General features: G+C 42.6%; 1 protein-coding gene across 4 annotated transcripts in view; it reads right to left on the reverse strand.

Moving 5' to 3' along the window:
- Window positions 1-23185, reverse strand: part of ATP8A2 (ATPase phospholipid transporting 8A2) — a 493533-nt gene that overhangs the window by 386151 nt on the left and 84197 nt on the right. For all 4 annotated transcript variants that reach the window (XM_025874698.2, XM_073894767.1, XM_073894766.1 and 1 more), the window contains 7 exons: window positions 19522-19627; window positions 18727-18809; window positions 15862-15911; window positions 13575-13644; window positions 12627-12711; window positions 11487-11626; window positions 9854-9992 (listed from right to left, as the gene is read on the reverse strand). In XM_025874698.2, the coding sequence (XP_025730483.1) occupies window positions 9854-9992; window positions 11487-11626; window positions 12627-12711; window positions 13575-13644; window positions 15862-15911; window positions 18727-18809; window positions 19522-19627 (673 nt within the window). The remainder of the gene's footprint in view (window positions 1-9853; window positions 9993-11486; window positions 11627-12626; window positions 12712-13574; window positions 13645-15861; window positions 15912-18726; window positions 18810-19521; window positions 19628-23185) is intronic.

Genomic DNA, 23185 nt, shown 5'->3' on the forward strand with positions numbered 1-23185 from the left:
TCTGATATAAGGATTGCCACCCCAGCTTTCTTTTGGTGTCCATTAGCATGGTAAATGGTTTTCCACCCCTTCACTTTCAATCTGGGGGTGTCTTGGGTCTAAAATGAGTCTCTTGCAGACAGCATATTGATGGGTCTTGTTTTTTAATCCAATCTGATAGCCTGTGTCTTTTGATTGGGGCATTGAGCCCATTTACATTCAGGGTAACTATTGAAAGGTATGAATTTAGTGCGATTGTATTGCCTGTAAGGTGACTGTTACTGTATGTTGTCTGTGTTCCTTTCTGATCTTTGCTGCTTTTAGGCTCTCTCTTTGCTTAGAGGACCCCTTTCAATATTTCTTGGAGGGCTGGTTTCGTGTTTGCAAATTCCTTTAGTTTTTGTTTGTTCTGGAAGCTTTTTATCTCTCCTTCTATTTTCAATGACAGCCTAGCTGGATATAGTATTCTTGGCTGCATATTTTTCTCGTTTAGTGCTCTGAAGATATCTTGCCAGTCCTTTCTGGCCTGCCAGGTCTCTGTGGATAGGTCTGTTGCCAATCTAATATTTTTACCATTGTAGGTTACATATCTCTTCTCCCGAGCTGCTTTCAGGATTTTCTCTTTGTCTCTGAGACTCGTAAGTTTTACTATTAGATGTCGGGGTGTTGACCTATTTTTATTGATTTTGAGAGGGGTTCCCTGTGCCTCCTGGATTTTGATGCCTGTTTCTTTCCTCACATTAGGGAAGTTCTCTGCTATTATTTGCTCCAATATACCTTCTGTCCCTCTCTCTCTTTCTTCTTCTTCTGGGATCCCAATTATTCTAATGTTGTTTCGTCTTATCGTATCACTTATCTCTCGAATTCTGCCCTCGTGATCCTGTAGTTGTTTCTCCCTCTTTTTCTCAGCCTCTTTATTTTCCATCATTTGGTCTTCTATATCACTGATTCTCTCTTCTGCCTCATTTATCCTAGCAGTTAGTGCCCCCATTTTTGATTGCACCTCATCAATAGCCTTTTTGATTTCGACTTGGTTAGATTTTAGTTCTTTTATTTCTCCAGAAAGGGTTTCTCTAATAACTTCCACGCTTTTTTCAAGCCCAGCTAGTATCTTTAAAGTCATGATTCTGAACTCTAGGTCCGACATCGTACTAATGTCCGTATTGAGTAGGTCCCTGGCTGACAGTACTACCTCTTGTTCTTTTTGCTAAGGTGATTTTTTTCGTCTTGTCATTTTGTCCAGAGGAGAATAGATGAATGAGAGAACAAAATGCTAACAGGTTTACAACGTCCCCAGCAAATATACTGTATAGAAATCAGAAAAGACCTAAAACCAGGGGAAAAGAAAGGGAAAGAAAGAAAAAAGAAAGAGAAAAAAAAAAGAAAAAAAAAGATAAAAACAAAAACAGAATACAAAAAAAGCAGAATGTGATCAAATATGATCAGGCTAGTGCATAGATCAGTGCCACACACTAGATTTTGGGCGTATTTTGGTCTGTTAGAAAAAAGTGCCTCCTAAAATTTTAAAGGAAGAAAGACATATATTTACAAAATAAGGGTTGATACAATGAAGGGATAGAAGATGACTGTAAAGATGAAAATTATAAAAGATTTTATAAAAGGACTTGATAAGAAGTTGTTTGAAAAAAGAAAGAAGATTTAAAAAAAAAGAAAAAAGGGAGAGAATGTGATCAGGCAGGAGACTAGAACAGAGCCATACACTAGTGATTTAGGGTATATTTTTATCTGTTAGAAGAAACTGTATCTCAAAATTTTAAAGAGAGAACAATTTATATATATATGCCAAAAATAAGGGTAACTACTATGAAGGGATAAAATATGACTCTAAAAATGAAAAATAAAAAAAATTTTTTTTTAAAAAGAGATTGATAAGATGTTGGTTGAAAAAGGGAAAAAGAAAAACAAAACAGTTAACAAAAATTAACTTTGATGAACTAATGAATCATGGTAAAAAAAAAAAAGCCATGAATTCTATGTGCAGTATTCCCCTAGCGCTGGAGTTCTCCCATTCTCCTTGATCGGTAAACTTGGTTTTGGCTTGCTGGCTGTTCGTGCTGATCTTCTGGGGGAGGGGCCTGTTGCTGCGGTTTCCAAATGTCTTGGCCGGAGGCTGAATTGCCCCGTCCTTGTCGGTCCGGGCTAAGCAAGTTGCTCGGGTTTGATCTCAGGAGCTTTTGTTCCCTGCAAGCTCTCTGTACAGCCTTGGAGGACCAGGGCAAAAATGGTGGCCTCCCAATCTCCACCCGGAGGAGCTGAGAACTCAGGGCCCCGCTCCTCAGTGCGCCCCCAGAGAAAAGCAGTCACTCCCTTGTCCCCGGTCTCCGGCCGCACTCCGTGCTCACCCGGCCTGTGACCGAGCTTTTCTATCTCTGGCACCCAACCCCCTGTGGGGTCTCCAAACCCAGCAGATCCCTGCGGTGCGTTCCCGTACCGCTTCTCCCCGGGAAGGAAGGGGAGTCTCCCCGGATCTGCCGCTTGTTGGGTCCCTGCTGGAGGAGCAGTGGCCCGACTGGGCCGCGGATCACAGTTCATGGCAACCCCGAGCTGAGAGCCCGCGCCTCAGCTCTGTCTCTGCAGCCGGCTTCCCCGCTCCGATACCTGGGAGCTCTGGCGCACTCAGGCTCCCCTGGTCTTTCTGTGACCCCAAGGGTCCTGAGACCACACTGTCCTGCGAGGGTTCCACCCCCTGCTTAGCCACTGCAGCGACGTCCCTCGGCGGAGCCGACTTCTAAAAGGTCCGATTTTGTGCTCCGCGGCTCTATCACTTGCCAGAAGTGGCCATCGGAGGCCCCCTCCCCCGCCGTCTATCCTCCCGAATATTGCCTCGGGTTCACTTCTCCGCATGTCCTACCTCCCAGTAAGTGGTCATTTCTCTGTTCAGATAGTTGTTGCTACTCTCCTGTTCGATCTCCTGTTGAGTTCGTAGGTGTTCAGAATGGTTTGATCCCTATTTAGCTGAATTCCTGAGACCAGACGAAATCTAGGTCTCCTACTCCTCCGCCATCTTGCTCCGCCCCCCCAAATATTTTTTAAAGCAATACCATAAAGATATAGTCCAGACAGTTAACAATAGTTACCTCAAGGGAATGAGATTATTTTACTTGCTAAAACTACTACGTATTATTTTAAAAACGAGAACAAACTGAATAATTTAAAATCATAATACTACACGGGCAAATACCTGTTTAACCTCTAAGACAAAAAACAAAAGGAGGAAACATGAAACAATTTTCTATACATTTTCAAATTTGTTCAAGTCTGTATTTTAACAATAGTGATGAGTAAAAATAAGACTTTCCCAGAATGCCATTCAAAGTTCTGTCTGATAGGATTGACATAATTGAAGTTTTGGTTTCCCATTAAAATTTTACAAATGTATTCTTCTTTCTTATAAATTCTTAGATCAGGTCCAGAAGCGAGGTCTACACTTTATTTTCATTTACAAAAGGGGATGTTGCAATTTTAATTATTTCCCACTATGGGAGGCTTGCTCTTTCTTTATATCCCCAGAGGCTTCCAGCAACTTCATGCAACATAGACTGTTACAAATTTAGTATAACTAATGCAAAAGGATTTGCTGGTAGTTTTTGATTTGAACAACAGCTGCAGAAGCAAGCTATAATTTTTAAGCCTTAGCTTGCTGCTTTATTTTATATTTTTCAGTTTAAGCAAAATGCTGCTTGACAACTAAATCTACACAAAGATATTATGGAAAAACTCTTAAGTATTTTTTAGCCATTGCAGGGACAGGGCAAGAAATAAAACCATGGACGCTTCCATGAATTTCAATATACAAAACTAAAGGTTTCTGGAAATAGCTTTTGTTGTTTGTTTGTTTTAATTTGGAAAATGAAGTGAGGTTCTGCTTAGAGAATTATCACACAGAACGCCTGCACTATAGTTTAACACAAGTTACTTGTGACTTAGCAAATGCAGCAAATTAAATTATGTCAACCCCAGTTTGGTGTGCTTGATTTCTAATGTTTGTGGATAAAATGAGATCAACTCTTGGAGAAGAGCCAGGTATGAAATGTCAATCCATGGTTGAAAATTGAGGTTTAGTTTTTTAATCTTGCAATCTAACAAAACGCCCATAAAATCACCGAGAAGAGAACCTCTGGGATTTCACTTTTTACATCTGAGATTAACAGCACACTACAAAAATGTTTAGTCTTTCTACTACCTGAATATAATCAACATTCAAAGAAATCAAAATATTACAGACTCTATGGTACTTAGAGCAGGACTTCATTTTAAGAAAATAATTATCCATGCTAGAAAGTATCACCAAACCAAATCTCTCAGATCTTGCAATCATTCTCTCTCTCTTTTGAGATAAACTCACATTGTCAAAGATACCCAAATCCAGATTTCTTTGGAGACATTTCTGCAAGGGTTAGAGACAGTTTATCCTTACTAACCACGTATCTTAAGATCAGATTAATAAAGCTACCCAACACTAGGATTCAGCATGTTTCCAAACCCTCAGTAAGTTTGTTGGTCCTAAATATTTTTCAGAGAGAGTCTGATCAATATTTGAGTATGAATGTATGAAACACACTGCCAGACATCAGGAATGGATAATGAAAGATGGTATTCTTAGTCTATTCCAGATGGGGTCAAAGTCCTTCATCATCCAGAGAACAGGAAGCTAAGGACTCATCCACAGAAACACACACCTGGGCACCTTTCCCTCCAGTTCCTTCTCAGGAAGGCTCCATCGCATGTAAAAGCACATGGCCTCAGCCTTGCCTTACGAACCCCTCCCCTCCCCCAAACTGGGCTGTCCTGATCCATTCTATGTGCAGAATTTGTTTTATATTCAATTAGCCAACATACAGTACATCATCAACTTCAGATGTAGAGTTAAATAATTCATTAGTTGCATATAACACCCAGTGCTCATACATCACATGCCGTCCTTAATGCTTTTTTTTTTTTTTTAACAAATTCTTAAAGGCTCAAGTTTTAAACCTATGTCATCCATGAAGCTTCCCCGGTCTTTTCTAGGAAGTGAATATCAACTGTCACAGGTACATGCTCAGATTTTCGGCACCTTCACAGTCTCTGTGACCTAGGCTGAGTTGCTTGGTATTTCTGTGCCTCAGTTCTATCTTTAAAAAAGGGATGATGGCTATCTGCAAGGAATCAAATATAAAACTGACAGGATTCAGCACAGTATTTGGCATATTCTAGCTAACATTCACTCAGTAACTATTATTAACACCAGTCATACTTAATATCTATCCTGCACAATTAGTACTTTCTTATCTGTTACTCTCGGCTTTGTCTCAGAATTAACTCATGCTCCAATTAGGGGATGTTAAGTTCCCCCAGCCTAGAGTAGAGCATCTGGCAACAATGCTAGTTGCAGGTAATCAAAAAATAACATGTCTGGCTTTCTTCTGAAAAACAACACTCAGATTGAGACCACCACCAATGTCCCAGCTTCACTGAAAACAGAAACTGGTCTTCCTTTCGACAGGCAAGGCAAATTATAGGCAATAATAGGAGGATCAGGCACCATATTCACTCACTTTTAAAAATTAAACTTCTAAAACTGTAAGAAGTGGTTTAAAAGTATTAAATGATGAGTCACAACAACTTAGAAATGGTTTAATGAAAGCTATTGCCCACTTAATGACTATTTTTTTAAAGATTTTATTTATTTATTTGAGAGAGCAAGAATGAGAGAGAGAGCGAGCACATGAGAGGGGGGAGGGTCAGAGGGAGAAGCAGACTCCCTGCTGAGCAGGGAGCCCAATGCAGGACTCGATCCCAGGACTCCAGGATCATGACCTGAGCCGAAGGCAGTCACCCAACCAACTGAGCCACCCAGGCGCCCTCACTTAATGACTTTAAAATGGATTTTGTTCTCACTCATCCTGCATCCATTAGAAAAAAACAATTACAGATTCTGTAGCCTTCATATATGTTGTCTATCCATTTAATAGATGTCTTACCCAGTGGTAATAAGGAAATGACACGATTCACAAAGGCTATAACTGAAATTTCACTTCAGACTAACGGATGCCAAATCTTTAAGCTGAGAAAGAAAACTGCCAACTCCTTGAAACACAGCTAGTTAGCATAAATTCAAGCCCAGCACAGTAGGATTCTGGCATTAGGCCAGTTCCAAACTACCTAAAACCCACAGGCAAGAAGACTGTCTATATAGTACTCATTGGCTCCTAAGAGACACAAATACCCTGGAACTTTAAGGTATGAACTAAAAGTTACATTTTACAAATGCTTCTTTTTTTTTTTTTTAAAGATTTTATTTATTTATTCATGAGAGACAGAGGGAGAGAGAGAGAGAGAAGCAGAGGGAGAAGCAGCCTCCCAAAGAGCAGGGAGCCCGATGCGGGACTCGATCCCAGAGTCCTGGGATCATGACCTGAGCCGAAGGCAGATGCTTAACCATCTGAGCCACCCAGGCACCCACAAATGCTTCTTTTTTTTTAAGATTTCATTTATTTATTTGTCAGAGACAACACAAGCAGAGGTGCGGCAAGCAGAGGGAGAAGCAGACTCTCTGCTGAGCAGGGAGCCCGATGTGGGACTTGACCCCAGGACCCTGGGATCATTGACCTGAGCCAAAGGCAGATGCTTAACCGGCTGAGCCACCCAGGCGTCCCTTACAAACACTTCTTAAACTATGATAGATAAACCCAATGCTGAGGAGAGCCACCAACCCCAAACATACCAACTGTTGCCTCTAAAGGTGAACTGTTACCATAAGTACCACTAAGACGATGTGATTAAATGGTAAGAGTCAACAGTTATGAGACATCCCAATTTCAGGGACATTGACATGGGACAACAAGGTGCATCCTGGAATGGCTGAAACACAGGACCATTGTCCCCCAGTCTTCCAATTTCAGAGAACAGTTTTATGAAAGCTATGTGAATCTGGTTAAAGGGAGCCCCACACCAGAAGTGAAGAGCCCTGGGACCTCACACCAGAGTGGTCATGAAACAGAACATAACCTTTATAAATACTGACTTTCCCCCCTTGAGTGGTAAGACTGTTCGTATGTAAAGACTGAAGACAGAATTTAGAAGGCACTCAGCAGGTATTCCATTTGTTTGCTCTCTTGTCCTTCCTTCACAGAGAAGTAGAATTGCTAGACACTTGCTCTTCCTCCCAAATATCTTCTGAGTGCCCGAAAATGTACACAGAATACACTACCATGTACAGAATATCCAGTATAATGGAAGACAGATCAATGATGGCTCACATTACCAGGAGGATGAGGAACACAGGATGGGTAAACAGTCATACAATCCATACTGCATCTGGGGCACGACCTCATGCTGCATATAGCTGTCACCTGTGGTCTGGCATGGACAAGTCTGATACAATGTCTGGACATCTACACTTTCCTGAGCCTTCTGCATCATTTGCAGGCTTGACAGATATCCTAAATCAGAAAATGACATTTAATCCCTTGACACTGCCCAGGATTAACAGTAAGTTTTGAATGCAAAGTGAAAAAGTAATTCAGACAGAGCTCTTTCAAAGAATATCAGTTCCCTGGCTGTTGGGTGCATACTGAATAACACCAAAGATATGTTTGAATTCTGATACACTAGAAAAAAAATGGGAGTAGAAAAAAGGCTTCAGAAGACAAGATTTCGCCAGTCATCAGCTTTTATATAAGCAGGAAGCATCAACTCATTGCGGTCTTGCAGAGTAGTTGCTAAGAAAGATCAATTTTAAAATATCTAATGGCTATGAATGCTTCTGGTACCAAAACTACAAATGTTGCTATACTCTCTTTGAAAAAAAGCACAAAGTAATATAACCATTATTTTTACAAACTCTTCGGACGAGCATCAATTATACTGTAAGGCTCAGAGAAGACTCGCAGCATTCAAGTCAAGCTTTCCTTTATGAATTATAACCCATTTGTGTTTTCTGGGTTGATTTTCAAGCCTTTGCTTTCATTTGCGTTTATTCCAAACTCCTCCAGACCCTGATACGCTCAGGTATGACGAAAGGAACAAGCCGGAAAAGGGATGAGTGTGCTGCCCAAGGGCAGGGTGATCTGGTGGAGAGGCCATGAGAGGGACAGTGGCCTTCTTCCAGCTAGCACAGTGCCAGCAAAGTCACACTCACTTCTTACAGCAAACACAAGAAAGCACTTAAGGAAGGTGTCTGGGGCTAGGAGCATAGAAAGGTCAATAGTCCAGCAGGAACACTCAAGCTCTGTTTTCCAGATCTTATCATTATCGTGCAATTTTAACTCGAGGGGTTACTCCCTTCTTTGATACTGCTCCAAGAGAGCAGAAAGCGTTCCCTAAATTGCCAGCATTTCAGGGCAGTAGCCCTACATGAACCACAGGCCACATATCAGAAGCAGGTGTTTTAGCCCAGATTTATATGAGAAATCATACCTGAAGGGACAACATATATACATAGAGAGAGGGACAGTATACCAAAAGCAAGTGTTTACCTTCATTTTACAAAATATTGCTGACATCACCAAAGGGCTACACACTCTGGGTTTTTATTTTCTAGTAGTAGTGAGGGATCCACACAGAAACGTCATCTGACTTTTGTCCAGAAACATGCATTTGAAAGACAACACAAATCCACAAAGTCTGTACCTGAAGCTTCCAAGACTGTTTATGAATCACATGTCACTCACCTGTGACTTTGATTTCATTTGTGTGGGAGTCCAAATTGCATGTGACTAGCTACAACCTTGCTAAGAAATGATTAAATGACTCTTGTCTATTAAACCAAAAACAACATTCACTTCAGAGAGGAGGTATTTGTCTATTACTGGGGTTATCGGAGAGAGTTGTTTTGAAAGAGAAGGCTTAAGGAAAGGGGCACCTCTGGATTCAACTGATAATATTCCAAGGAGACTGCTCCAAATAGGGCAACAGTCACTTAAATTTGGAGGTTCTAGAGTGTTCTTCCTAAAGGGAGCTGTGACATGGTCTACTTCCATAAATACATTGTAAGTCATGCAGTCCTTACACACTCATCTGATCACATATGCACCAGGGCTTCTTATGCCATAATGGTGCTAAGAGCACCAGGTAACTTGAAAGTAACTTCAGTAACCAAAATTAGATCTTTTAAAATTAGCCATTTCAACTCCTTTCAAACTCAAAATGTTCCCCTTTAACATTAATGTAAGTTATCTGGACTTAAAATTCCCTTTCTTCAATTTTCATTTCCATGATATTTAGCAAGCAAAGAGGTTACCAACCCAGACAGTGAAGGGAAAGAAAGAGACAACACTCTTAGAAGACCCATCAGTTGGTAAAATCATTCAAGTGGTTATAACTATTTAAAATTATAATGCATATTAGGGGTGCCTGGGTAGCTCAGATGGTTAAGTGTCTGCCTTCAGCTCAGGTCATGATCCCAGGACCCCGGGATCGAGCCCCGCATCAGGCTCCCTGCTCAGTGGGAAGCCTGCTTCTCCCTCTCCCTCTACTGCTCCCCCTGCTTGTGCTCTCTCACTCTCTCTGTCAAATAAATAAATAAAATCTTTAAAAAAATAAAATAAAGTTATAATGCATATTAAACTTAGCAAAAAGATGATCTTAGCCTCAGACTACAATTTTGTGAAGGAAGCAGTACGAAAAAGTTGTCAAATCTTGAATTCTGTATCCTATATAAGTGTGTTTAATACAATTCAGGGAGATATAATAGTTTTAATGTTTATTATAGGCAGATAAAGCTCATAAAAGCATCTTCATTTAATTTAGGTAAACTTTTCTTGGCCTTAAAACATCATCTGTCAATGCATTTGAGGAAGCCTTGGGCACGTCTACAAGATACTTTAAAAACAATACAAAACCAACATCGGGAAATTTTAAAATTAGTTACCTATATTAATTGCAGTTTCTTGTTTATCTCCTGTCAACACCCAGATTTTAATTTCTGCCTTCAATAGAGTTGCTATGGTTTCTGGAACACCTGCCTGAAGGCGATCTTCTATGGCCGTGGCTCCAAGTAACAGTAAATTCTAGATTGAAAAAGAACTTCGATTATAGATTGGTACATACTTAAGAGCAGCATCAATGACAAAACTGACCCCAAAAAGCAGTCAAAATGTTCTGAGAGTTCTCCTATTTCCTTCACATTAAACCTTCATTTGCAGATAATTAATGATACCTTGACGTGGGGCATTTCGAAACTATCTGCAATGTTAGAACCACTTGAAACACATAGGCAACCCAGCATCCATCATTTATTTCTTGGACCATGGGCGTGTTAGAATAGAAATCACCTAGCAGTAAAGCATATGGGCAAGTTATCCTGTAGATATTCACAGGAGGTGAGCCTTCTCTCACTCCTCTGATGAATAACGTACATATTATATTATGGTTAACACAGGAGAAAACCTGATTCTTGACGATGCAAGACTGATGCTAACATTTCAACAGCCAGAGAAGAAAATATCAAAGTATCTTAAGATTAAGGATTATCAAATGTTGCCTCTGTTAAACTTATTCCAGGCCCACAGAGCCCAGTTCACAGTGAGGATGGGTGTGGATGCATGGGGAGATAAAGACCCATCAGCAGCCCGTACCTTGCCTGCTGGCCTGGCAGATTCCAGAGCCCCAGCACACAGCACCTACCTCCCCTGAATCCCTCCATGGTAGGGCACCGTAACTTGATTACCCGACTGTGGGAAAAGAGAACTACCCCTGCTTGGTGCCACATGGGCCCATCACCTATGTAATCATTTTCTGATTCTAAAAGTAATTTTGCTTATTTCCAGTAAAGCAGAGCAAATGAACACTTGAATTCTGTTCTACTCCTACCAAATTCCACTAAAGTGACAAACAAGTAAATATAAAACTCAAACAAAAACGGAGAATTAAAAAAGCCAAGAGTAATTTTAAAAAACACAAAGAATGAGAAAAGCTAAGGACTTCAGAGTTCCAGAAACTGTTAAATGAATGGGCCAATGGATGCTGACATGAAACAGAAAAAAGTGAAATCTAGCTGCCAGATTGAGGGAATCCAATACCTAGAAATCTACCTAATGCTTTTGGATACACTGCAAAGACCAGCATCAACAACAAAAGCCAAAGGAGGCAATATGGAGTAGCAATGGCAAAGGTAGCTATTATTACAATAAGTGTGAAAATGCTTAGAATGAATAATGTCCAACCAGCCCACGTACTCGGAATGCTCCTATAACTCAACAGGGTGAGCAATCTCATTAAGCCTAATCTTAGGTAAACCCCAAGAGTCACTGACACTGTTTTGGACCTGATACTTCTTAAGATACCATTAACGCTTAGCTAAACGTGGTTCAACGTTTCAGGTAGCCCATAAAAACTAAGTGTTTCTTAAAGCAAAGAAAGACCTCGTTAAAAGCTAATGGTTAAGATATGTACAGGAAAAGGGAACATGGCTATATAGTGAAACGATTCCTGTCCGGAGACTTTGTTCAATACTCGGTGGAGCCCCTCAGTGGGCATGCAACAACTGTCTCACGTGTAATCACCTTCTCTATGATCTCATAGCACTCTTCCAACCGTTGAGCTCTGTCTTTCAGTATGGTGCTGGCTTCTTGATAGACTTTCAGCCACTCCTCATACTCATGCTCAGAGAGGTCGGCGTAAGCCACACAGAGAGTCCTCAAGCCTGCAAAACAGCCACAGTGTATCCAGTGATGGGAGCAAGCAGGATACCCTCCCTCCTAGGTGACATCATGGGGCTCCATTTTAAACCAGCATGCTCAAAAAAATTAAAGAAACCATCAGCTTTTTAGGTCACTCTAATTCAACTTTCACACATCTAAAAAGGGAACTGAAGAACAACTCTAGTGCATTTTGCTGTAAGGCACCTCATGTATAAATTTGAGAGTACATGGAAGCTGCAGAGCGAACTCCCCACGGCAGAGAAGTGCAGGAGCTGGGCATGCTCCTTATGCGCATGTGCAGTGGGCAGGCATCAGCAAATGGAGGCGCTGGGTACATTTCAAGACAGCAATAAAAGCCCAACGTGCCATCATGTGGAAGAGCCAGGCTTTCTGGCAGACACACGTGTGCGCGAACACACACATGCACACACACACGTGCGCACGTGGCCGTAGGAATGAACGAAGGTGAAAACGCGGCAGTCAGCACTTCAGCCGGCTCCAGCTTCCATCACATTCCCTTGCTGGAAACCCTGACATCAGTGCTATTTGAAGCCTTTCAGAGAACTCCTTTCCTAGCCTCTATGGGCTCAATGAATTATTGTTTCCTCAAGTGATGGATAAGCCAGTGTCATAAGGATAACAAAAGGAAGACAGGGAAATAACCTCATGAATTTTCTGAGAAGAGCAATAATAACTACAAAATGATTCTACATGTTGTGAACTGGCCTGACTATTCCTTCCCTACTCCTGGTGAAGAGTCAGCAGAGCCCCGGACAGGTAGCTGAGTGTGGACTCTGGCGCACATCTTGTCACTGCCATAGGCACAGAACGCGGAGGGAGGGGGCTGGGGGTGGCACTAGAAAAGTGTATCTTGTGAAGCAAGCCAAGGACCTCACAAAACACACATGTCCATTCAGAACACGATTGCTCCCCCCAAGCATCAGCCACAAACACATGAAAGTACAACTTCGATGGTTAAAAACATTTCCAAATTTCACTTACCTTCTGTGGCAAAATATTCCAGGTGGCACAGTGTTTCCTCCATATATTTTGAATCTTTTGAGAGTCTCTCAAAAATGACATTATCCTATAAAGTAGAGAAACACTGTGACTGGCAATCCCTTCAGTAAACCTTCCAGTCAGCATTCTAAACCTAGCTCTGCTTTAATGCTTATCCAGCGTGCATGAGAATACTTGAGTGGGCAAGAAGAAATACAGTCTTGGCCAGATTCAGTCATGAGCTTTGGAAAACAAATCGGGTATAGATGTGTCCAAACAAACACTTTTTGGGGAGAATGGTAAGTGTCAAGAGAATTATCAGGGACACAATGGTACCGACATTTACCCAAATTTGCAAAATACATGCCCACATTTATAACACCTCTGTGCAGAAGTAGAAAGAGTAACAGGCACATCCTAAATTACTCAAATACCCTCTTCTTTCCTGACCCTGCAGGAGCTCCTAGACAGGGAGTGCACAGCCCACTAGGCACTGAACCCAGTTCCACTAAGAAACACTGAGGAACACAACTCAGAAAAGCTCTCTGTGACGACAAACCAACCGCAACAACTAAGAATAGCTGCTAGCGAACACATACACACACACACACACACACACACAATCTCAGAGTACTTAAAAGATGATCACAAGTCAATATGAATTATTCTATCTTCCCAAAGTCAGAACCCACTGGTGGTGAAATGAGAATCAGAAGTCAAGCTGCAAAGACTTTGCACGACACAGAGAACTGCTGTTTCTGAAACTATTGGCTAAAAGCAAGCTTTTCATGGGCCATTATTGCCACACTGGCCTGAACCACCACTATCTTCAGTGGGCTGTTACTAGCAAGTCAATTTTATGGCCAGTCTGAAAGAGCCCTTCAACCTTGGGCAAACTCAGGGTAGCCACCAAGGGCGCCTTACTATACAAGACACTTCGCCGGTACTTACAGCCCCCTTACAGTAGAGCCGAAGTTGGCCTGAAGGAGTTCGAACAATTACAGACATTCTTTTTCTGTCACTGTAGGGGTAAGGAAGAAAGAAAAAGTCATCATTGGTCTGTATGATAGGACCCATGCCCTATGGTTAAGCACCTAACAAATCAAAAGATGATCTGAGAGCCCTAAAAATGGCAAAGCTCCATTTTCCTTATTTTTTCCTTCAGAGTTGGACTTTAATTGTATATCCACTACTCTTTTTATTTATATATAATGGACATAAATCTATTTTTCCCTGCCATGGAAACTCACTAGTACAACTACAGCAGGAGAACAGAAATGGAAAATTTGACCACCTATTATGCACATTTAATTTACTTCTGAAAATATTCTGTAAAAGTGCTATTTTAAAGCTCAGAATATTAGTCATCTGCCCAGTAAGCAGCAGAGTGGAAGATTCAATATAAATCCAGTTAGTCCAAAAGCCCCTTGTTGTGTCTTCTGTTAACTGAAGTAGAAAAAAAATAGAAATTCATAGAACACTCCTGATTCAGCACTGAGGTGTGCCTTATTACCGCCCTCCCCACTCCAACATGGACACTTCTGCACTCTTCTTTCATCATGACCCACGCTCACTCATGGAGCCTTCAATGGCTCCCCACTATCTACAGATTCCAGTTCTTGCTGACGTCCACTCACCTCCACAGCCCGGCCTCACCCCCCTCATCTCTCTCACCTGCAGGCCTCCCACACACCAGAAGACACACCACGCTGCTTCTCTACACCTTCTGTTCCATGCCTTTTGCAGACATTTCATCCTCCTGAAACACATCCCAATCACAGTGGGTCCCCGACCACCCACCCCTGTAAGTGGATTCCCAATGGACTCTTAGTTCCTAAGACTGAGGGATATTCTGTCTCCAGCTTTGTGTAAATTCCCACATCCTAACCCACAGCACTGGGTCTGACCTGGATTTGAATTCTCTCTCAGCTACCTAGTAGCCAGGGACTCTCAGCAAAGTTGTTTACCCAGCATCTCAGTTTCTAAATGTATAAAGCAGGGCTGCCACCAAGTCCTGCGAAGGAGTGTTGTCAGGATTTATGGCATCTGGAAAAAGAGGAGTCAACTAAAATGAAATAGAACCACAGCTATGGCTACAAACAACCTTTTTACTCGCTCGTATTCTCCCAGAAGTTTTTAATTCATCCTTGGGTCTCTATCCATATTCACCTGTTTCAACCAAATTCCCTTTCCTCCTTCTTGTCCCTGTAATAACTGCTGGTCCCAGTCACCACAGCCACATAACAGCACAGTTTCTAGGACATCCACAAGAGATGGTGCACAAAAGTCCAGAGCAATGTTTAGTGTGTTCCTTATCTCCACACACGGGGACTCTGGCCCCTACTCCCCTATATAAACCACTACTGTTATCAACCATCATTCTTTCCCTCTGAATGCCCATCCCCAAGGGCTCTTGACCCACCAAAGTTCAAGTTTGCAGTCCTAAAACCAAAGACTAGGGCTGGAAAGCATTTTCCACAAGAGGGTTAAAAATTGATCTTTTTCAAATAGCTTATAAAGCAGACAGAGAAAATGTGTGAATCATTTAACAAAGGTTATTTAAAAAAAAACAATTTTACTATGGGAAAACATGCTTTTGAGGTAGCAACAGAACCTTGCTCTAGTATTGACATCAAGTTCAATGTTAAGAAGGAAGGAAACAAAACATTAAGATTTTTTTTAATGACAAGGGAAGCAAATGATCCAACAAATATTCCTGGCTCTTAAATTAAATAAACCAAGCTGGGGAAGAATGAGCTGGAATATATACAGCAGAACTGCCCAACTCAGACAAAGCCTCTGACGGGATGGACTGATCTTGTCGGCCTCTGCTCATCAGTTTCCCAGGCCTGGCAAGAGAGCACTCAGGATGGAGCCTGAGGCTCAACCTCATGGGACGTGGGAAAAACCAACAGAAATAGGGCCCTCATCACATACTCCAAACTATGCAGACATGTCTGCAGCTGCTGATGCCAGAACAGCAGGTCTGGAAATCTAAAGAAAGAGGAGGATATGGGAGCATAAGGTTTCATTCGGAAAAAAAGAAAAATGGCCTACTTCACTTTCTTTAATGAAAGTCACAAATTCCAGAGAGGAGAGGGCTTGTGGAGATATATTTACTAAACTTAATACTTAGGTACTGCATTTAACCATATTATACAATCCTGCAAATACTGGGATGACGTTGTTAAATATATATGGAAGTATTTTATTTCAAGTGCATGAAAGAGAAACATACCTAGAAAATTCCAGGACGTTAAGGATTCCAAATGTCTGTTCCTGTCCCATCTAAAGGAAGAAAAGCAGGCTCTTACATAAGGTGCAAAGTATTAAAATCTCAAAACAGTCTCCCCAAACATAAACCTCTCTGTACACACATCTCCCCATCCCTCCAGCATTTTCTCTCTCTGTATGTAATACACACACACTATGTCCCTCTCTCCCTCTCTCTATAACACATACACATACGTACACCTACATTCCCTCTCCCACTCTTCCTCCTCACCACCTCATTCTTTCTATCACCCTGCAAAGGTCTTTTCAACAGCTACGGGTTTCCCACAAGCCAGTCCTGTGGGGTCATAGCTCCCCCTTCTGGTAGAAGCTTCTCCTTCTTCTCCAGGCTGTCCTAACGGGCTGACAGTCCCTTCCAAGACTGGAGAACACAGGACACAAGCTACACAGGCCCGCCTGAAACCTTGGGGCAGGTCATACTTCAGAATTCAGAATTTTACACATTTTATAAAAATGCACACATACAATTATGTGCCATAATTAGCCCCAGGGGGGTCTGGGGCAACACCCTATAATCCAACTCATCAATTTTCTACAGCAAAATGTAGGACTATTCACACTGAGATTCTTTAAGACCACAAACCACTGCATGTCAGTTCTGGTTACATTTTGCTGCCAAATGCCTAAGTCCCCAAATATTGGGGAAAACTTTTAGAATTCAAAGCTTCTTGAATTTTGGATTTGGGATTTAGAAATAAGGATTATGGATCTGCATAAGATTTTAGGGCAATTAATCAAATGTTATTTTTCTTCAGGTTCTTCAAAGTTGGAACCTCAATATTCTCAATTTTTTCCAGAAGATTCTAGACTATGTGTGTACCATTTTCAAACTCCTTGATCAAACCTGCTATTTCCCCAATACATCACAGTGGAAAGAATGTGGGCTTTGGAGTTCCTTGTGAATTTGAATCCTATGCCTGCCACTAAGTGTGTGGCTTCCTTAGGAATGGTGGTAGCACCTGTCCCCAAGGTTTGAGAGAAGTAATGAATGAAGCAACATGCAAATTACCAAGTGCACAACTGACACAGTGGCGCCAACCCATCATTACTGCCCTGTCCACAAGTCCCCACCCCTTCTCTTCTCATCCTGAAATACAATCAGGGACCTACCTCATCCAGCCTTCACCGACCTTTATTCCCCTCCTTCTGCAACTACCAGCTCCTTCTCCTCAGCTTGTCCCAACTTGGTCAGATGTCCATTCAGAAATGTGCCCACTGGTACCCCACAAATTGGCACGAGCGCTGTGACTGCCAGGAGTCCACCCCTTTGCTATCCCATCAACCGCCGTGCAACCATGTGCAGCCCACAGACTCGGCCGTTAAGATGACCGTAGGGCCACTTCATGTAAATAGCCAGTAACCAACTCGAGAACGTGTGGTTTGAGGATACTCTGGTATTTACGGTTAAATAGGATTTTAAAGTTATTATTATGAAACTTAACTAGTCAGGTAGTCTCATTTACTCTCAAAAGTAGAGAGGTTAATAAAAAGATGAAGAGGTGCCAATCTACAGCATCTACCACCATGATGACAACGCCAGTCGGCTCTCTCTCTAGCTCTCCATATTTGTCCGGTACTGTGAGCAAAGGAGAAGCAGCCCGGCTATCCTCATCTCTCCCACTTGTGTCCCATCAGTCTACACCCGCTCCCAGTCCCCATCACTGCAACGCAGATAAAACAGCAGCACCCATACGACAGAAAACTCCACAGCAAACGTTACAAGTCTCATCAAACTGAAGGGGGTAAAGACTTCATTTATGAGAAGCTTCTATGAAGGAAATTCGATACTCAGTTACTTTGTTCTACTTTAAAGTAAAAAATAATTATGATTTGATCTCTGTACTCCAGAAGACAAGAACCTGAAAGTGCCAAGAAATGAGTGCACTGTAGAAGGTCTGATATTTTCTAGGTTTTGCATATAAGTACAAGAAAAATGGAGTACTGCCAAGTCAGGAATAACAACTTATTAGATAAATTAGAAGTGAATTTCAAATGCACTAACAAGGCCTAGAGATACAAGGATGAATGAAGGCAAAAGCTGTTACAATCCATGAAACCTCCCCAAATTGAGGGGTGGAGGAAGGCAGGGGAGAAAGAAGGCAGTAACTGCTTCCAAGCCCTCGTCAACCCCTCCTGCAGCCCTAGAGGGTCAGCATTAAACACACCAGTGCCTGGCCAGTCCTAACCAACAATTTACCCTGTTGCCCACCTCAAGGGTCCTTATTGGATGTTATTCTTGATTTACATTTTTTCCTATCACCGAATTTCTCTCTCAGGCTTCCTGAGCAGGGTAACTCAAAAATCAATCATAAAATAAATAAACCCCCTTGACCTTAGGGAAAAGAAAAACTCCTACAGATGACAAAGATCTTCGGTGTCAACTCACTTCTCCCCCAGCCGGGGAGACTGAAGCCAGTGCAGCGAGGGGTGCAAATTCTCCAGGTGCCAAGGCTGCAAAGACAGAGCCAAAGATCCTGCCCTCAAGACGAGTGGGCCATGTGGTTATTCCCCTGACTGTTGCAGAACAAAGAGCAGGCTTGCTAGCTGCTGTACTACAAATCGCACTAGTGTATGAAACAATTGTGGAGAAGCATCTCCAAGAGAGAAAAATGCCTGCAACACAAACATGAATAAGCCGAGAGAATCACGTGATACCCGCAGCTTCGCAACGGATCTAGTTTCTCACAGGAAAAAAAAAAAAACAGAAATGTAGCTATCATGTTTCCATCAGACATGCTATTTCAAACATAGAGTCTTCAAAAAAGTAGGTGATGTACAAGGTGAAGAGGTGTCCAGGCTTGTCACTTACTGCTTCTATGATGACCGAGTATGGCGTTCTGGCCGTGAAGACAAAGCCCAGCTTCCTCGCTCCCTTCACCAATGCAGCTTCATCTGTGAATAGAGTTGAGGAGGCACTGACTCATCCCAGCTAATGGTAGAATTCTGTTGAGCATGTGTTATTTTTCAAACTAACCAAGCCCACAGCCATTGGAGAGGACTGGCCTCTGTGCACAGTGGTAAGGACTCGGGGTTTAGGAGGCACTCGCTCACTCCCAGCACCAGGGTCCTGAGGGCAACACTTCTGTTAGGTGGGAAGACAGGAGTGACAGCATGCCTACTATTCTCGGTGGGGATCAAGTGCCTCCTAAGGAACCTAAGTAACATTCCCATGACTTTCTGACTAAACATCTTCTCTGAGGGAGGCAGAGTTTCAGTTCTAGTATGGTGGGATTCAGAGCTCCAGGAAGTGGGTTCAAGAGTTAGTACCCAGCTTAGTTCCATCAGCAGTTGGAAAATCTATGAACAAAGAAGCCAGTCCTCCCTCCCCTGCGAGTTTTGTCTAGTACAGGGTCTTCTGCTAGGAGATGTAAGACGGCCTAGGGTCTCGCCCTGCTGTCACAGTGTTACAGAGTCAGGAGGACTCAGCACCACCTTTCTGCAGCTTTATCACTTGTCACCATAACCTGTAAACCGCATGAGGTCAGAGGCAAAGAGTGGGGTCTTTGTGGGGCACGGCGCCCCACCACACCACCCACAAGTAACTGCAAACACCCGAGTCTCCAGAGAAGGGGACAGCGGGGCACTCCCAGCCCGGAGCCCTCACCTGGGGAAGAGGCCTGGTAGATGATGTTATCTCCATCCTTCTCGGGGACCACGGTGTGGCACACGGCCAGGAGGGTGAGGAACTCCTGTATGCACGGAGCTGTGGGCTACAGACATATGGGCAAGATCATCTGGTAAAACACTGTATGTAGTTAGATTCAGACATCCTCTGCTCAGAACCCTGTACTGGCTTCCCACCCCGTTTAGAATGAAGTCGAGATCCTGCAGGGACTCCGTGTCCCCGGGGATCTGGCAGCTGCTCACCATCCAGTGTCGGCCCTTCCTGCCTCTTCCCTCTTGCATGCTCCACCCACTGCTCCAGTCTGTAGTCCCTCAGACAAGGCTCCACCTGTCCTAAGGCTCATCACCACCCTCCACCCACCTGCAGCCAATTATCACTCATCCTCCAGGATGTAATTAAACAGTTGCTCCACCTGCGAAATCCACTATCACCCAGTCTTGGAACATCATTCTTGACGGGCGAACCCTGAGGTCAGGTGAGAACAAAGAGGCATGCGCCCTTCCCAGGGCTCCCCCAGTGCCTGCCCCCCTTGTTCCAACACTTCAAACACTCCTGCTGTTCACATGCTTCCCCCCATGTCCATGAGATCTAGGAGCGCTAGCAGGTCATCTGCCTTCCTCAACAGTGTAACCCTGGGCCCCACAGATAGAAGGCACTCAAATCTATGTTGGATCCAAACACTGAGAATGGACTCACCAAACAGGTGAGCCTTGTTCTTTCTCTTCCATTGTCCTGGCACTTACTCTACACCATGTCTGTTCTTTAACTTAATAATTGCTTAAAATGGGGGTGCCTGGGTGGCTCAGTCAGTTGGGTGTCTGCCTTCGGCTCAAGTCATGGTCCCGGGATCCTGGGATCAAGCCCCATGTTGGGCTCCCTGCTTAGTGGGGAGTCTACTTCTCCCTCTTTCTCTGTCCCTCCCCCCTCCCCCGCTCATGCTCTCTCTCACTCTCTCTCTCTCAAATAAATAAAATATTTCAAAAAATAATAATTGCTTAAAACCTGTAAGGCAGTGCATCCCATGCCTATTACTTAAAAACAAAAAAAAGAACAATCCTGGATATCTATTTAATATATTTCTCCCATCCTACACACACACTCCTTATAGTTTTCATTGGGATTAGACTAGGACATCTTAATACTGTTTACCCATCTAAGAATACAGAATGCCTTCCTATTTATTAAAGGCTTTTAAAACTTCTAAATATATGTCCTGGCATATTTTCTTCTTAACTAATTTTTTATTCATTCAAAAAATATCTACATGTCTACCATATGTGAGGCACTGCACTGGGCATTTTATCTACTGCTTTCTATATCATGAATAGAATCTTATTTCTATTATATTTCACAAGTGTCCATTCAGATGTAAGTAAAAACACTGAATTTGATCAATGAATTTCATGTCCAATTGTAATTAACCTCTTGCTGGCTCCTCAAGTTTCAGTGGACTCTCCTGGGTTTTAAGGCAGCCAATTATTGTATCATCCACAGATGATGACGTTTTCCTTTTCTTTTCTAACATATACACTTGAGTTCTTACTTGCCCACTTGGGCTAGCGCTTTCAGGAGGATGTTCAAAGCCAGGGGTGACACCAGGCCTCCTTGTCCTTGGGTTATTTTAGTGCCAAGGTCTTTAATTTTTCACTGTTTGATAGGCAGCTGGCTATGCATTCAAGAGAGATTTGTATTTGCACATTCAGGAAACAACTCTGTGTTTTCTAATTTTTGCAGAGTTTTTGTCTTGGCTTTTTAGTCACAAATGGACAGTGACTGATATTTTAAAACATTCATAGTTTCTCCTCCTACCTGTTAATGTGACTTAAGAGCAGATGTATGGAAGAAAATAACTGTTCACATGGCTACTTCTTATCAGTCTTCAGGAAAAGGACATGCACAATTATAGTTCAGTGAAATCAAATAAGTTAGGGGATTTACCGGTTCCCCAAGGTCTATACTACAAAAATGTTAAGAAATTTTACCCAAAAGCACTGTGATGATTGGGCTTTGATTCCAGATTGCCTTCCCCACCTGCAAACCTCTCCTCATATATCACTGGCCAAAACTGTGTCAGGCTCCACACCCCTGACCTAAGCACTGTTACTGGAACCAAGTCCCCAAACCACCTAACCGCATCTCATCCAACAGGGTGCTGGAAATCAACCACGGTGACATCAGGTAATGGAATCTTTTGCTGAAGTGAAAAATAACCATCTCTAGGAATATTAGTTATTAGCGTTTAGGGGATATACTTACAACATGTTAATTTCTTGAGAAGGCAGGATAAAAAAAATTATATACAGTATAATCTCATTATCTGCAGTGTGTTTTTATGTGAGTGTTCCCATGTATGGAAAGGAATAAATTGAAATGTTAACAGTAATTTGCAGCAAAGGACAAAAAGGAATTTAGGGGATTAAAAAAATATTTCTCTTTATATTAGAGTTTTCTGCAGTGAAAATAAATTGCTTTTTATGGAGAGGCCACCACTCCTTCCAAGTTTCTGAGAGTCATCACAGCAGCTTAAGAGAACTGGCCCTCCAAGAGAGGCATTCTGTTGACTGCCAACAACAGAAGAGTCCTGTGTTCCAACACACTCTCCCTTGTGCTGCTTTCTGTCACGCCTCGCTCTCAGGCACGCTCTCCCAGTCCTTGCTGGTGCGGATTACCAGGCCCTGCCATCCCTTCAGTGAATAATCCCTCTTCCAAACTGGCAGGGCCATCTTTGGCCCTGTCTGCCATGCTGAAATTGGTCCCCAGTCTTGATCTAGGGGCTAAGGTGGGAGGTGGGGACAGACCTTGAGGAAGATACGCAGTCTCTGGCAAGACATCTGCTTTAGCTGAGACCTGGTCATGGGATCACGGGGAAGCTACCATCTTCTATGAAGGGCCTTAGACCACTTCTGCAGGCCCACATGTTCCAGAAGAATCTGGGGGTCTCAGGTTCTCAGGTGCATCTACCCAGGAGACCCCAACCCTAGTCCCAGGGTCTCCTTCCTACTGGACTTCGGTGCAGATGATTTTGTGAAGCTGCCAATTCTGCCCTTCTAAGAAGTTCTGCCAATTTTACAATTAGGTCTTGGGCCTGCTCTTTGGCAGTATTGGCCTCAGCGTCAGGGGTTGAAGGAAATATTGAAAGACTGCCAAGGACGAGTCTGACTTCCGTTCAGGGCCTTACATTGGTAATTCATTGACCTGGGATTATTGTTCTCTCTCTCTGATGTAAATGGTGCTCAGCAACAACCAGTTCCACAGGCAATTCAATGAGATAGAAACACATATTTAAAAATGTCGTATGTGGAAAGAAAAAAAAAGATTGCTTTCTCCTGCATCTGTGAACTATGAAGTCCAGCACATCACCTCATCCCATAGTGAAACATGAAAGAGGATCTTTGATTTCATAGCAAATAGTAAAATATTTCTGAGAGCTATAAAAAGGAGTTGCACACACTCTCTAATTAAGTTTCCACTTGGAGTGGTAGGCCAGACACCATTCCTAAAGATAAAAAGAAAATCCCTAAGACAAAGCCATTCTAACATTGGTTCTCTAGTTCACCTGACATTCTACAATAAATTAGAGAAAGGAGACAAACTCCATTTGCAGCCTATGGATGTCTATAATCTATTTTAAACAAGTGCTCCG

The sequence above is a fragment of the Callorhinus ursinus genome, unplaced genomic scaffold (assembly GCF_003265705.2).
Source record: "Callorhinus ursinus isolate GAN/ISIS: 27379988/994484 unplaced genomic scaffold, GSC_fseal_2.0 scaffold7, whole genome shotgun sequence".
Classification (NCBI taxonomy): Eukaryota; Metazoa; Chordata; class Mammalia; order Carnivora; family Otariidae; genus Callorhinus; species Callorhinus ursinus.